Source organism: Mus pahari, chromosome 13 (assembly GCF_900095145.1).
Source record: "Mus pahari chromosome 13, PAHARI_EIJ_v1.1, whole genome shotgun sequence".
NCBI lineage: Eukaryota > Metazoa > Chordata > Mammalia > Rodentia > Muridae > Mus > Mus pahari.
Genome location: NC_034602.1, coordinates 49,670,880 through 49,685,146, shown reverse-complemented (window position 1 = coordinate 49,685,146; position 14,267 = coordinate 49,670,880). Strand labels below are relative to the sequence as shown.

The window sequence follows — 14,267 nt, the reverse complement described above, 5'->3', positions numbered from 1 at the left end:
ACTCACTCTGTAGACCAGACTGGCCTCGAACTCAGAAATCCACCTGCCTCTGCCTCCCGAGTGCTGGGATTAAAGGTGTGCGCCACCACGCCCGGCCTTGCAGCACACATCTTGATTGGTTGAGACCTACCATCTTGTCTAATAAGTATCTCTGTTTAATCACTGGGTACAGGGAAGAACAAGGCTATCTGATAGTGGTGGCCTACAGATTTTTTTTGCAGATACTTGTGAAGTGCAGAACCATATCATAGATTGCTAAAAAAGTAAAAAAGTAGAAAACCTAGCCTCAGTGAGATACTGGTGACTGGATTGACAAGGAGGCCAGCAGAACTGTGAAAGTAAATTCCTAGCAAGGCACAGTAGTCTTTTCCTATAGTAAATAATGCAAGGTACTTATTTTGAGTTTTAAGGTAGTGCTATTCACACCTATTTAAAGATCTTGGGACAGATGGGAAGGTTTTGTAACATATCTGTGTGTAAATGAAAACATGATAGGCTGACATCAACTACAAAAGAATGCCTAAGAGGTGTCACTAGAGATGGGTGTTGGAACAGAGGATGCGTGATTCCACACAAAACCCTGCTTGGTCTCTACTCTCAATTTGGTTGGCCATTGGAAAACAGATTCTCCTAATGAATGCTTATGTTCATCTGAATATAATGTAGAAATTTAATGCCAAAGAGAAAATTGGTTCACCATGGACTGTACCATATTTTGATTTCCAGTATAAAGGAATTATAAATTCTAGTAAAGCATGTGTAATGAAGAGAGAGAAAACAGGATATACATCCAATAATGGAGCCAACCTTATATAAGGTTGACAAAATTTAGGAGTGGGATTAAAAATTATTACTGCATTAAAAGTTAAATATATTTTAGATATCTGAAAAAATAAATTCATGAAATTCATCAAGGACTTAGAAGAATCAAATTTCTCAACTTGTTTAATTTTTCAAACCTCTCTAGTGGTCTAGTATAAAATTTTACCTAGGGGAAATATATGTACCAATTTCTTCTTATGTCCATTCTTAGACTGACCTAGTTACATGTCAAGCAAGAAGTAGCAATAATTTCTCTACTGAGGCATAACACCTAACAAATGTGAAGGGCACTGTGGCCAGGGTGAAATACATCTCTTGCAGTGTGGTTTGAAGGAGGTTCCGAAACCATCTCCCATATTGGCCTGCTTAATGCCAACATATCCACACACCTGATCAGAAACCACAGACCTGACTCAACCCTCTTCTTTGATTTGTGTCATAAACATGTTATCTACTATCAGGATGCACAGATGTTATGTGGGTTGCTAGGCAGGCCCTAAAATTACTAGTGCCTTACCCACATTAATACACATAAAATTTACTATGCATATCACAAGGAGGGAGGATCTTCCGCCCTCCCCCTCTTTCTCTGTCTTCTGTCTCTCTTCTACCTTGCATTTCTCTCTCTCTCACTCTCTCTCTCTCTCTCTCTCTCTCTCTCTCTCTCTCTCTCTCTCTATATATATATATATATATATATATATATATATATATATATATATAGTTTGTATATATGGATGTATATGGATAGCTAGATTTTATATCCTTTTTAATATATATATACACACACATTTATATATATGAAACATAATGTAGACATAAAAATCAAAGAAGATCAGATATAAAGGCAGAAACAGGTTGTTGGACTACAGTGGTATTTCAAAGATAATTTATTTCACTGCCATGAAAATAATCAGGCACAAACTAAGAAGAGATATGTGGATTGGCCACCTCTGATTACAACGTTTGATCAGAAACCAAGTGGAGTGTTTTCTGTATCTGAGCTTGCAATATGCTAGATATATTAAAGGCATGTGTAGAAAAGGCAAACAGGCTTTGCAAAGTTGACACAGAGTGGGACTTTTAAAAGAATAAATAGACCAGGGCTTAGAGGTTGGAACTAAGATAAATACAAGAGCCCCAAAGAAAGTGAAGTACCATTCGAAGAGAAATTCTGAAGCTTAGTTTCCTATCAAAAGAGAGAAAGCTAGATATAGCCTATATTTGTCTTTGAAGTAATGATGCCTTTATGCTTAATAGTTTTCTTTACTTGAATTATCAATTCCTACATACAAGTTTTAAATATTTATCATCTAACACTTTATTATAACTTTTTACTATGAACTCTATATTTTGAAATATTATTGCATTAAAAATTTAATATATTATCAAATAACCAATTATCTCATTTTTATCGATACAATCATCAACATTAAGTCATAATGTGAATGGTAATTAAAAAATGAATGTATTAGTGATCATTGGCATGGATAAATATATACTTTTCCTGAAATATCTTAAGTGGCATAACTGCTATTTAACTTTTTTAGAAATTCACCAGAACATCAGAATAGTGAGTCTGCGTGCTAATAAATAATGTGCCCTTTTACATTGCACTGTTTTTCCCTGCAATTGGACTATGTAAAGTTAGCTAAACAGAAAAACAACTCATGTTCCTTATTAATGAAATTACTTTTATCATAAGGTACAAAAGAATGATAAATCTTTTGGCAAAATATAAATATATTTGGATGCATTTTTGTTTCAGTTTTTCAGTTTCAATGTCTTCCATGGCATGATGTCTTTGACATCTTATTAGACACTCTTACTTATTTCTTTTTTGTGATATGACATGGGAACATTATACACTACTGTGTTGCAAGTTTTCTTCTAAACTTTCCAATGAGTCTTAATCCAAGACACTTAGTGATGTGTGCACATTTTCATCCAGGTTAAAACTGAAAGAAAATATTTGATGTGATAATAATTAGGAACTAGGACAGCATGTAAAATGATATTTTTATGGAGAATCCAAATGAAAATCGAAATAAATTCTGATGAAAAGCTAACAAAGCAAATAATTGCAGATTACCTGTATTCCAATTAAATATTGTAAATGAATACTTGACCGGTTTCAGTTCCAATTCTATTTAAACAAGATTGGCCCATTAATATAGAAGATGAAATTTTACCAAAACTGAAGCAATAAAATTATACTTTATAAGTACATGAGAATTTAGCAGAATTAGATCCAAACAGAACTGTTACTCAAATGTCAGCGGTTGTGTCTGGATTGTTCAAAGTGCATCCCATCTCATCTATAATTATATATAGATCAGGGACAATAAAGATCACAGGCAACAGATGACAAAACACTTATATGCACCTTGTGTTTTCAATTTCAGTCATGTGTAGAAAAATTGGTTGTGATACTCTGCCTCTTCTGTTTATAGAACTTACTACATAGTTATGAAAAACCTGGAATTTATTTAGCAAATTTTTTCAGTGAACTTTCTACTCTATTTAAATATTCCTTTTTTTTTCATGACATTCATGTTTCCTGAAAATTTCCCTAGGTGAGCTTACCAACCACAATTACACTTTAATTAGGCATCGTTTCCTGATTATATTTAAAAAAATATATCATTTTTAAAGTAAAAAAGATAATAATAATAATAATAATAATAACAATAATAAAAACTAAAATGCCAGGGTTACACAAACCACTGACATTAAAAAAAAGACTTACTGATACAACATTCTCTCTAGAGTAAAGAAAGTACTTTTAAGAACAAGTAAAATGGTACTATTATTAAAATATAACTTCATGTAAAATAGAAGTCTCATGTGCAATAAACCCTGTCTGACTAAGGACTTTTCTAATATAAACTATTAGTTTATATATATTAGAACTTTAAATACATTTACCCTCAATATATATTCAACTGCATTTTAATTCATACCAAAATTTTACACTCATTTAATAAAATTACTGAAAAAATGTTTTTTTTTAAAGATCATGTCAAAGTCCCTTCCACATTAGCACACACCACCATACACACAGATAAGCATGCCTTATAGCCAGGAGGCAAAATGCCATCTAAAATCTAGAGAATTGATCAAGAGGGACATCAATCAACAGGCCCTGATATCATATTTAATAAAGATCGATACTTAGAAAGGCAATTACTTAGTATGATTTAATGTAGAATACTTCACTTGGGGTCACTTTTTGATTTATGTTTTACTAGATTTTAGTAGTTACAGGTAAATTTCCAAATAAAAGGGTGCATTTTCCTTTAATTAATATACTCTCTTAAATAAAATTAATATATATGCCACCACTGAAAAAACTGATATAAAGCAAGAAGAAGGTCCTGTTTCATAAGAGGATTGAGATGGTGAATGACAGAAAACCATATGCAATTTTCATGCTTTTCTTGTTATATATAACTGTATCTCTTTCACATTAGAAATAAAAATGAAGTTAGGAAAAGCTTTGCCACTCCACTCTGAAATAAACTCATTCCTCAAGTGTTTATCGAGTACTCAAAATCTAGAAAATAAATAACACAGTTGCCTTTGGGAACATGAGCAAATGTGAAAGCATTTACATGTATTATTTGCAACATATTTTAGGATATACAAAAGGTAGAGAAGGCCAATTGTGACAATTATGAGAATAGGCTCACAATGAGGTAAGAAAAGGGAGAATTATAGTTTGTTTTATTCCCTTTCTCTTGCAAAAATAGATATTGAACCGTATACTTTAAGGGGAGAGAAATTGCAATGGCATTTAATGCATCCTAGGGAGAGCAAGACACTACTGCTCATTTCTGATCCAATTCACCTGGCATTCAAAAGCAAAGGGTCAACACTGCGTTGCTGAATATTCAAAGAAGGAAATACTTAAGCAAAGTGTGTTCATTCAATTGACTTTCACTAAGGTTGGTTTGTGTTAATTGAAGAAATTGTTGCATGACGAAAATGAATAAAAGAAAACACTCATATAAGACCTCCCTTAGTGGCTGTGACTTTGCAGTTGTGCACTGAGTTAGCACTTTCATAGTAGAAATTGCTCCAGTTTATATATTGGTGCACTTATTTCTGATGCACTATTTTAAATGATGGTGTGATTTTATGAATTTTTATCTATAGATTTATGTTTCTTTATTTGTAAGTTCTGTATTTTACCAAATATTTAGTATTTTAAATTAGTTTTGGTGTAATCTACTTGTTTTTGTTTTGTTTTGTTTTGTTTTGCCTTTTGATTTTAGACTAGCTTTTTCACAAGCCTAATTATTCGGGCTCACTAGCGTGATTATGTGTGTGGATGTTGTGTTTGCCCCTACCATTTTCCATATGCTCTGCCTCACCAACACTGCCATCCGGCGTGGTCCTCTCATAGTTGTCCTCTGGGAGTGGAAGGGCACCCAGTCTTGGCCCTGATGAACTCTTACTGCTTGGTGTTTCTGACTCCTCCAGCCCGCTGTCATAGCAACTCTGCAGTGACCCCTGATGTGGGTCCTGAGGCTGACTCACAACAGAAAACGTCACTCTACGAAATGGCTGTAAAAGAAAAGATTCTGAATGTCACTAAGATATAAGATGGTAAATGATCTTATTTCATAAAATACATTAATTACGTATTTAAAAATCTACAGACAGTAATTCAATATAAGATGATTAAGCAGGTTGAAATATATTCGGCTGACTATATGACAAGCCAAGAGTTTATATTTTACTATTAAAAATAAAAATCTTCCTTTATTAAACAAATGTAAGAAAAAGAATATTTTACCCACAAATACATTGAAATCAAAGAAACTAGTTTTATATATTCAATCTTTTTCCATTCAGTAGTCTTTATATTTTCCACAAATAGATTTAATAAAAAAAAAAAAAAAAAAAAAAAAAACAATGATCAGTGACTCTGGGAAGAAATAGTATACTAATACAATACATTATGAAAAAAAAGTTATCTCAATTCTTCAAATGACATAAGGCATTCAAATCCAATCGATGTGATATAAACATTTAATCCTGTGTTTGCTGAAATTCAGCTACAAACAGTGCAGCTGATAAATGAGAACATGAATGTGGTATTAAGAAATCCCAAAGTATGTATTACTTTGTTCCTGTAAAGTATCTATTTAAGGCACATAGTGATATAATCTGTAAAACTTTCTTCAACTCATGAATGAAAAATAAATTAAAAGAAATTAAAAGTCTTAACTGATTGTAGCTATAATAGTTATAGTTCATTCAAACAAAATAAAGTCAATTGCAGTGTTTATTTTGTTTATTACAAGTCCTCAAGATGTTCCAAATAGAACCAACAAGTACCCGTGTTAGTGTCAATGGTTACTCATATCTATAGGCATGAGACATTCAAGTTATCTGAATTACATAATAACATTAAAATTAATTCAAGTTTATTATGGCAACAAACCAATGCTGCATCATTCCGAAGGCAAACTAAAGCATTAATGGAATATATAGTATTGGTTATGTGATATAATATGTAATGTATGTACCAAATGCTGCTTGGTAGCTGTCTGAAATTCTTAATAATAGTTTCATACATTAACCCCTCATGAATTTGAAAATGACACGTACGTACATAGTTATTATTCTTATAATCCACACTCTCCATTCCCAGTACACAGTTTAAATTTACTGCTGCCAAAACATAGTATAAATTTAAGAAGCTTCTCTGAATGATTATAGCTCAAATCTCATGGTACAAAAATCACTAATCCTAACCATGACCAATAGGACTGTAGAGAACTATCTGCACATCATAGGTTAATAAATGAGAAAGTTAAGAATTGTGGCGTTTCCTCATAATTTATGAATTGGCTTTGTTAAAAACTAATATATGCATCCACAAATGTCTCTCTTATTCTGTTATAGAAAAAAAAAAGATTTACTATGAAACCTGTAAATTGATAGTCCTGCTACCATATCATTCCTTGTTAGCTTAATGGAAACATACAGTATATGCAAATTTCTTCATCCTACTTTAACCTCTAAGGATTGGTGGGCATTAAATATCATTACGAGCTTTATAATATTTCATGCAATTGGGACAGCAGTATAGAAAAATTATCATGTAGTATTTCATTGCGGGCAGTCTATACATCATGGGACCAAACTCACTAACCAAAAAGTCTACAGGCATGGCCTTTGCAAAGAACTCTCACCATTTTTATGTTTTTATGTTCCTATAACCATTGGATTTGGACTAAGGAATCATTTTTGTTTATCTCACTTTCATTTCTGTTTATATTCCCTCCCACTTACTCTTACCTGGTAGCCAAAACGTATCTGGAATTGCCTAAGGAGTTTGGTCTCCCTTTGAAATTGTCACTACTACAGCTTTCCTTTTTTCTGGTTTTTGTTGTTGTTGTTTGGTTTTTTTTTTTAAATCATGGTTCAGTGGTAAAAGTTACTACAGCTTTCTTAAAACCACCCTGTTATTTTCAGCAAACAGTACTGAGCAGTGAAATTTAATAGTAAAGATTAAGGGAGGAACTACAAAGGCCATACAATGGGCTAAAAGTATTTATCATTCTAAAAGGAAAGTGGAAGAAAGGTTAAAGGTTATCCTTAATTCCACTTTAATTACTTTGATATCGTTTAGGATTACTTTCAACTATAAAAGCAAAAGTTTAAAATGTCTCAAAAAACAAAAAAAAAAGTTTAAAATGAACACAGAAACATATATATTCTATTAATACGGAAAAGAAAAATGAGAAATAATTTTTAAAATGCTGCTTCATTTTGTTATAAAAAAAAAAAAGAGTAACTTTTGGGTGAAAGTAGTAACTTGAAAATCTGTTCTGAGTTCTTTCTTTTCCCCAGTGTAGTACTACAATGACAGGGAGAACTTCTATCCTTCTAATGAAAAAAGAAGTGCCAAGAAAAAGTAGATAGTTCCACTGTGGGTTGGCTAGTACTTTTCATGAACTTAGCATTCCATTTTCTGGATTTTCTACCCCATTTGATTGAGAATACTTTGATCTCCATAATTTTATTTTAGAAGAGCATTAGAATTTTCAAACACTAAGTACTTCAAAAGACACTCAGTTCTTCAGTTTCTTTTTGTTTGAAAGTTGTTTAACTTAATATAGTTTCTAAGTAAATGCAAATATCTATCACATTAAAACTCAAACTGAAAAATACAACACAGTGAGCAAGAACATGCACACAAACTATTTGATCCATATAATTAGAATTCTATAATTCTGGAATATCAACATTATACCACTATATGTTGTGTGTTGTTGCTATTTTAAGTATAAAACTATTTCAATGATGCATTTAAACCGATAAAGAAAACAAAGTTAGTATTAGAACTTCACTGAGGTATCGATGTATAGGTTAAAACTCAATTCTAATAGTATATCACATGTATTCATTTAATGGGTATATGCACGTGTAAAGAGAGCTAGAAGGAATGGGGAAAAAGAAAAATATATGTGGAGAGGGGGGAGAGGAGTAGGGAAGAGGGAGGGGAAGCAGGAAAGGGAGAGGGAGAGGGAAAGAGACTTACATTACATCCATCATCAGACTAATCAAGACTGTTATGTTTTATAACATGTACTACAATACAAAATTATGGCACCCCACCCCCCATTTAAAGATGGACTAGATGAACAAGGAAGACATATGTCAACTTCCTGACAAAAAGTGTAGTGTGTGTGTGTGTGTGTGTGTGTGTGTGTTTCACTACTGATGATATAAAGAAAAATCGAGTGACAACTCCTGAGTTTACTTACAACTTTGAATTATTTAGAAAAATTTATAAATAATGAAATGCCACTACTTACCACAACATAAACTAAATATGTCAGCATTGAGGATAATCTGCTCTAGAAACCAATGGATTCCCTCCACAGTATCTACTGATTCTAGAATCAGCTATAGCAATATGCAGGTCTTTCTCAGGGATCTGAAAAGCATTCACACTCATACATTTTGGAATGTGTGAACCATTATCCCAAGAAAAGACTAAAAAGAGCTACCAGCAATGGGAATGGACTTTTTGGGTTGAGTAGTTAAATGGAAGTGGTCATAAATATATCATGCTTCACTGATTCACTATACTTGCATTTATTTGGTACGCAATATGTGCTTTAAAAATTATATATGGTGAAGAAGCTCAATGGTATATATATGATGAAGTTACAAATGAAATGCAAATAAGAAAGAACTCTAATTAGCATGCTTGGAAGTATAAAAAGGTCTTACAGGTTATTGGACCAAGGTGTCTAGTATGTAAGACACAGTTGACAGTCAATTTAAAATACATAGCGGGGTCAAAATGAAATAATTTTTAAAAGGAGCTGAGTAGAAAAGACTGATCATTCTTGAAACCCTAAGACAGAGGTTAAAACAAATTTACTCTATGCGCAAGATACTGTGATCATCTTTTGGATAATCTAGACCATGAGGGACAAGGGTAAAAGGGAGAAAGAAATAAAATGAAGGCACGTAACAGTAATTTTTAAATATCTGGAAACAAGAAACAGTGTATATTTAAGTAGGGATGCATTTACTGATTCTTGATATTGTTCTTCAATGTCACAGAAAACTGTTCATTTTAAGGTGAGTATGTAACATGCTAGCAAAGTGAGGTGTTCAACTGAAGTTGCAAAGAGAATGAAAGAGCTCAGTGAACACAAAATTAAGTTAAACAGAGAATTATTTTCAAAAGAAACACAAAAGCAAAAGAAAATTCTTCCATGGGTGTGTGTAAAAGGGTGTATAGGTTTTAAACAAGAAAATTTATACATTATATATTTAAAAAAAAAAACAGAAAGAAAGCAAAAAGCAAATATTTCAAAATTCCCTATAGATTTTCTTTGCTACCTTGGTCAAGTTAGCTGACCTTTGGTTTTTGTGCCTTAGGCCCAGGGTCTGTAAAATAGAGATAATAATATCTTTCTCTTAATTCTGGGAGAATTAATGAGATAGCTCATAAAAAGAGCCTTAAGCTCCCTCAGAGACACATCCTATAAAAGGTACTATACCTCAGGCCACTGCTAAATAACCAGAGTTATCTTCCATCATTTTACTTAGGTTTCTTCTTCTTCTTAAGGAAAATATAGAGCTAGCTAAGTAATTCACAAATATTCTAGGTAGAAGTTCTAAAGTCCACATAGAATGTCAGGTCTAATTAATGTTGAAAACCACAAATTATTTTTTTTACATTTTGTTTTATTATTATTATTATTTTCTTTATTTACATTTCAAATGCTATCCCGAAAGTTCCCTATACCCCCCTGCCCCTGCTCCCCTACCCACCCACTCCCACTACTTGTCCCAGGCCTTCCTTTGTGCTNGGTCATATAAAGTTTGCAAGACCAAGGGGCCTCTCTTCCCAGTGATGGCTGATTAGGCCATCTTCTGCTACATATGTAGCTAGAGTCTCGAGCTCAGGGGGTATTGGTTAGTTCATATTGCTGGAAAACCACAAATTATTGATGAAGTAATAATGCACATAGGATAGCAACCACATATTTCAAAGGCAACGGTGATGATATCCTTCGTTAAACACAAACACTTTGGTGGTCAATTAATTTATAAAGGCATTTGTCAGCTACTTTGGGGGTTTAATATTACAAACTAGAAGCTTAGGCTTGAGAACAAGATGATCAAGGTAACCACAAGGGTATAGACACTGTCACAAATGCATTCAAACTCCAGGTAAGTTGCTAAGTCAAGAATAATGACATGGCTTGTCTTCTCTTTAACTTCTATGTGACTAAACCTCATTAGCATTGCTTTAAAGTTTCTCTAGGTTGGTAACCAGCCTGCTGAAACCTTTCACATCCATTCACTGTTTTCTGATATCACATAGAGGTAGTTTTCTGCCTGCCTTGATTGTTTTTCTGTTGTCATGGAACTTGAGAGGGCAACCTCTTGCTTGTCTCCCTCCTTCTGTGGGAATAGCAATCCAAGGGCAGCAATGTATGACCATGGTCATCATATACATAAAAAATAAATCCCATGAACTTAAAAGGAGAAACACCAAGTCTAATCATTGAGAATGTATACAGTATCCAGGTGAAATCTAAGTATAGTTTTGAATTAACACATGACTATTTAAAAACACATACATAATAACTTAATTTTACTCATAATAAATTGCTCAGTTTTAAATAATCTACAAACCTGAAAAGCCTTTATGATGGTTCATAAGACAGTGTTTGTAAAGAATTTTACCTCAGTTCTTTACCAAAATCTTTGAAGTTACAACTTACAGAATAAAAATGCATATTTCTTTGCTAAAGTCGAGATAAATTTGAGGAAAATAAAGAGATTTAAGTTTAGTAAATTAAATGTTTCATAAATTCCACGGAGTGAAAGAGTAAATGCAACACTGGGTTAGGAGTGAAGATAGTTTGGCATTAGAGTCCATGTTTTATAACTAGTGACAATACCTTTATGGGAATTTTATCTGCAAGAGGATGGGCCCCTAAGGATGCCATCTATTGGAAAGTACCTAGGGTTTAATCTTTTCCTTATTGAATAGTGCTGTGCCTAACAGACAACTTTATTGGGAACTTTAAATCTGCACCTTCCCTTTTAGCTTCAGTAGTTTCTTCATAAATTGTCTCCTTATCTGGAACTCACATACAGCTGTCTCCGTCACATCAATTATTTCTGAATAGGCTGAAAGACTTTTTTTTCCAATTCACTTAGTTATGTCCATCAAACCGACTTGTAATGACTCTTTGTCAGTCATAAAGCACTGATACCATGAGGACGCTCTTGACGATGGAGGAGTGCTGCAACGTTGGAGGAGTTCTATATTAAAAGCAGAGCTGTCTAATGATGGAAGACCTTTCCCTGCAAATAAACACATGCTTGATGAATCTGGAAACATTCTTAGCCTGTGTCACTGCTACTGAACAAACATACCTAGGGTTCTATGGAGCATTGGTGGTAGGATATTTGGCAGAACCCTCAAACAAACTTTTATCACGTCTTTAAACTTTTTAGGGGTGCCTTCATGTACTGAAGTCGCAACATTCCTCCATACTTCAAAATGACTGTCTTTCTTTCATGTCCACAGAAGAAAGGGTGCTCAAAGGACTCATGTTGAGACATGTGGATTCGTTAATTACCAAGCTTAATTGAGGAAAGTAAAAGAGCTAGCTCTTCACACATGGTGGAACTCATGGCTCCAGCTCCAGATAAATCAGAGGATGGCCTAGTCTGACACCAATGTGGGAAGAGGCCCTTTGTCCTGTGAAGGCTCTATGTGCCAGTCTGGGGAAATGCCAGGGCCAGGAAGAAGGAATGGGTGGGTTGGGGAGCAGTGGGGGAGGGAGGGAATGGGGGGAGGGTATTTTTTGGAGAGGAAACCAGGAAAGAGGATAACATTTGAAGTGTAAATAAAGAAAATATCCAAGAAAAAAAAAACTGGAAAAAATAGCTAGTTCTTGACTTAGGCATACAATTATACATTTTACACTGTTGTTTATATGTGCACTTGAGGTATTAAGAATCCAGAGGTATTCTTAGTTCTACAGATGTGGGTTAGTTACTACAAAACCAGCACAGAATCTGATTCCTGATGCCAGGAAGGTACAGTCTTCTTTTCACTCAAGCTGTCATTTTGGCTAAGGCTCTTTCTATATGCATCATACTTATGTCCTGGGTTTTCAAAGTACAAATAAAATACTCAATGTCAAAGTGAAAAGTGACTGCAAGAGCTACCTATTCTGGAGGTGCAAACTGGCCTCTCTGCATTTTGCATTTTATTGCATTAAAAACATGAAGAAACAGAATAAGCAAAGTTGAAAATTCTTGGCAAATACATCCAAACTTACACACCAAAATGATTTAGAAAAACAAATGTTCTAGAACATAACTCATTGGATTGCTATAACATAGGCAGTATTAGCTGATCTATTTTTCACCATTTCTGACTGGTTCCTTTTAAATCTAGCCCACAGTTTAGCAAACCTTTTTCACAAAGGGCCAAAATATAAATATTTCGGGTTCTATGCGCCATACATCTCGGCTGCAGTTACCTGGCCCTGTAGCTTCGACATAAAAATAGTCATTAAAAACACAAAAGTAAATTGACAAGGGAGATTTTATTTGTGGACACAACATTTTTGAGATTCTGATAATGTTTCCACTCCATAAAATGTTACCATTGTTATTTTTCAATATTTACAACTATAAAGAAAAAAATCAGTCCTATCTGGCTGAATATTCAGAAAGAAACAGAAGGCCAGATTTGGCTGAGATTCCCTATTCTGATACAATGCAGTATAAAGTGCCGTACAAAGATGTCAAGAAAAATTAGGGCCAATTATTCAAAAAGATGTTTCGCAGTTTGTGGGTTACTTAGATGCTTCATTTCAGAGACTTGTTGCTAAGTCCTGATTTGTACAAATTCTTTATTCATTATGCAGAAGAAAAATTACACAAATAATTTTTTGTTTATTTTATTTATTGTGGATATAAGAATATATCCCCTTCCCCCTGGAAGGGTCAGAGAGCATCAGTAATGACAGGAAAGAAATATAAAAACCAGAGAATACAGTGTTAGGAAATGCTGTCTTGAAACATACATGTACCCATGAACACTCAGGAGCTATGGCTACCTCCAAGATGTATAGAAAACCGTAAGCCATGAAGGTAGAAGGGAACCAGTTGCAAAGAATGTAAGAACAAGAAGCAGATTAAAAGGGGTAATAGAAAGCCAATACATCCCTGCCTCGAAAAACCAAAAACCAAAAACCAAAACAAACAAACAAACGAACAAAAACAAAAGAAAAAGAAAGTCAACTCATTCACAATAAATTGTATGTATTTTTAAAATTGTCAAAATTAAATTTAAAAAAATAAAGGAAACAAAATTAAAATCAATCAGCTCTTCTTCACACCTGGAATAGAATGGAAGTGTCTGTTTTAAGTCATGAATAAGTCATGCCAGTGTTTCCTTTAGACAAGAAGCAAAACAAAAGCAAATGAACAAACAAACAAGAGAACCTACTGTGGACACTTCATTTGTACTCTTTTTAGAACAAAGACTGTTTTACATCCCCACCTCTACAGCACGAAGATAACACAGAGCTCATAACATGTGCATCTTTAGACAGAACTTCCTTCAGCACAGATATTTTCACCTTCTGAAAGAATGATTCCAAATAAAGCTATGCCAGATGCTGACAGAAATTTGGATCCATTTCATACCTAACAGCTTCCCAAAGTGTTCGAACAAGGAGATAAAATTGAACGTTTACTAAGAAACATACTGAACCAATACTTTCTCATTGGATTGAAGCCCTGCTTCTCAACAGAAGTTATACTGTTGATAGGACCAAGAACAACCTAGCTGTGGAGGTCCTAGGTCCTAAGGAAGAACTTAGTACTACAACACTGTTAAATGGACATAGTATCAAATTGCTCTCTAG

General features: G+C 33.7%; 1 protein-coding gene across 6 annotated transcripts in view; it reads right to left on the bottom strand.

The window, feature by feature from the left end:
* Positions 1-14,267, bottom strand: part of Pcdh7 (protocadherin 7) — a 407,766-nt gene that overhangs the window by 207,407 nt on the left and 186,092 nt on the right. For 2 of the 6 annotated variants that reach the window (XM_021210173.2, XM_021210171.2), the window contains exon 2: positions 5,175-5,391. The exons of 1 other annotated variant lie outside the window; for it this stretch is intronic. In XM_021210173.2, coding sequence (XP_021065832.1) covers positions 5,175-5,391 — 217 coding nt within the window. The remainder of the gene's footprint in view (positions 1-5,174; positions 5,392-14,267) is intronic. 3 more of the 6 variants (XM_021210172.2, XM_029545029.1, XM_029545028.1) reach the window with 2 other exon arrangements.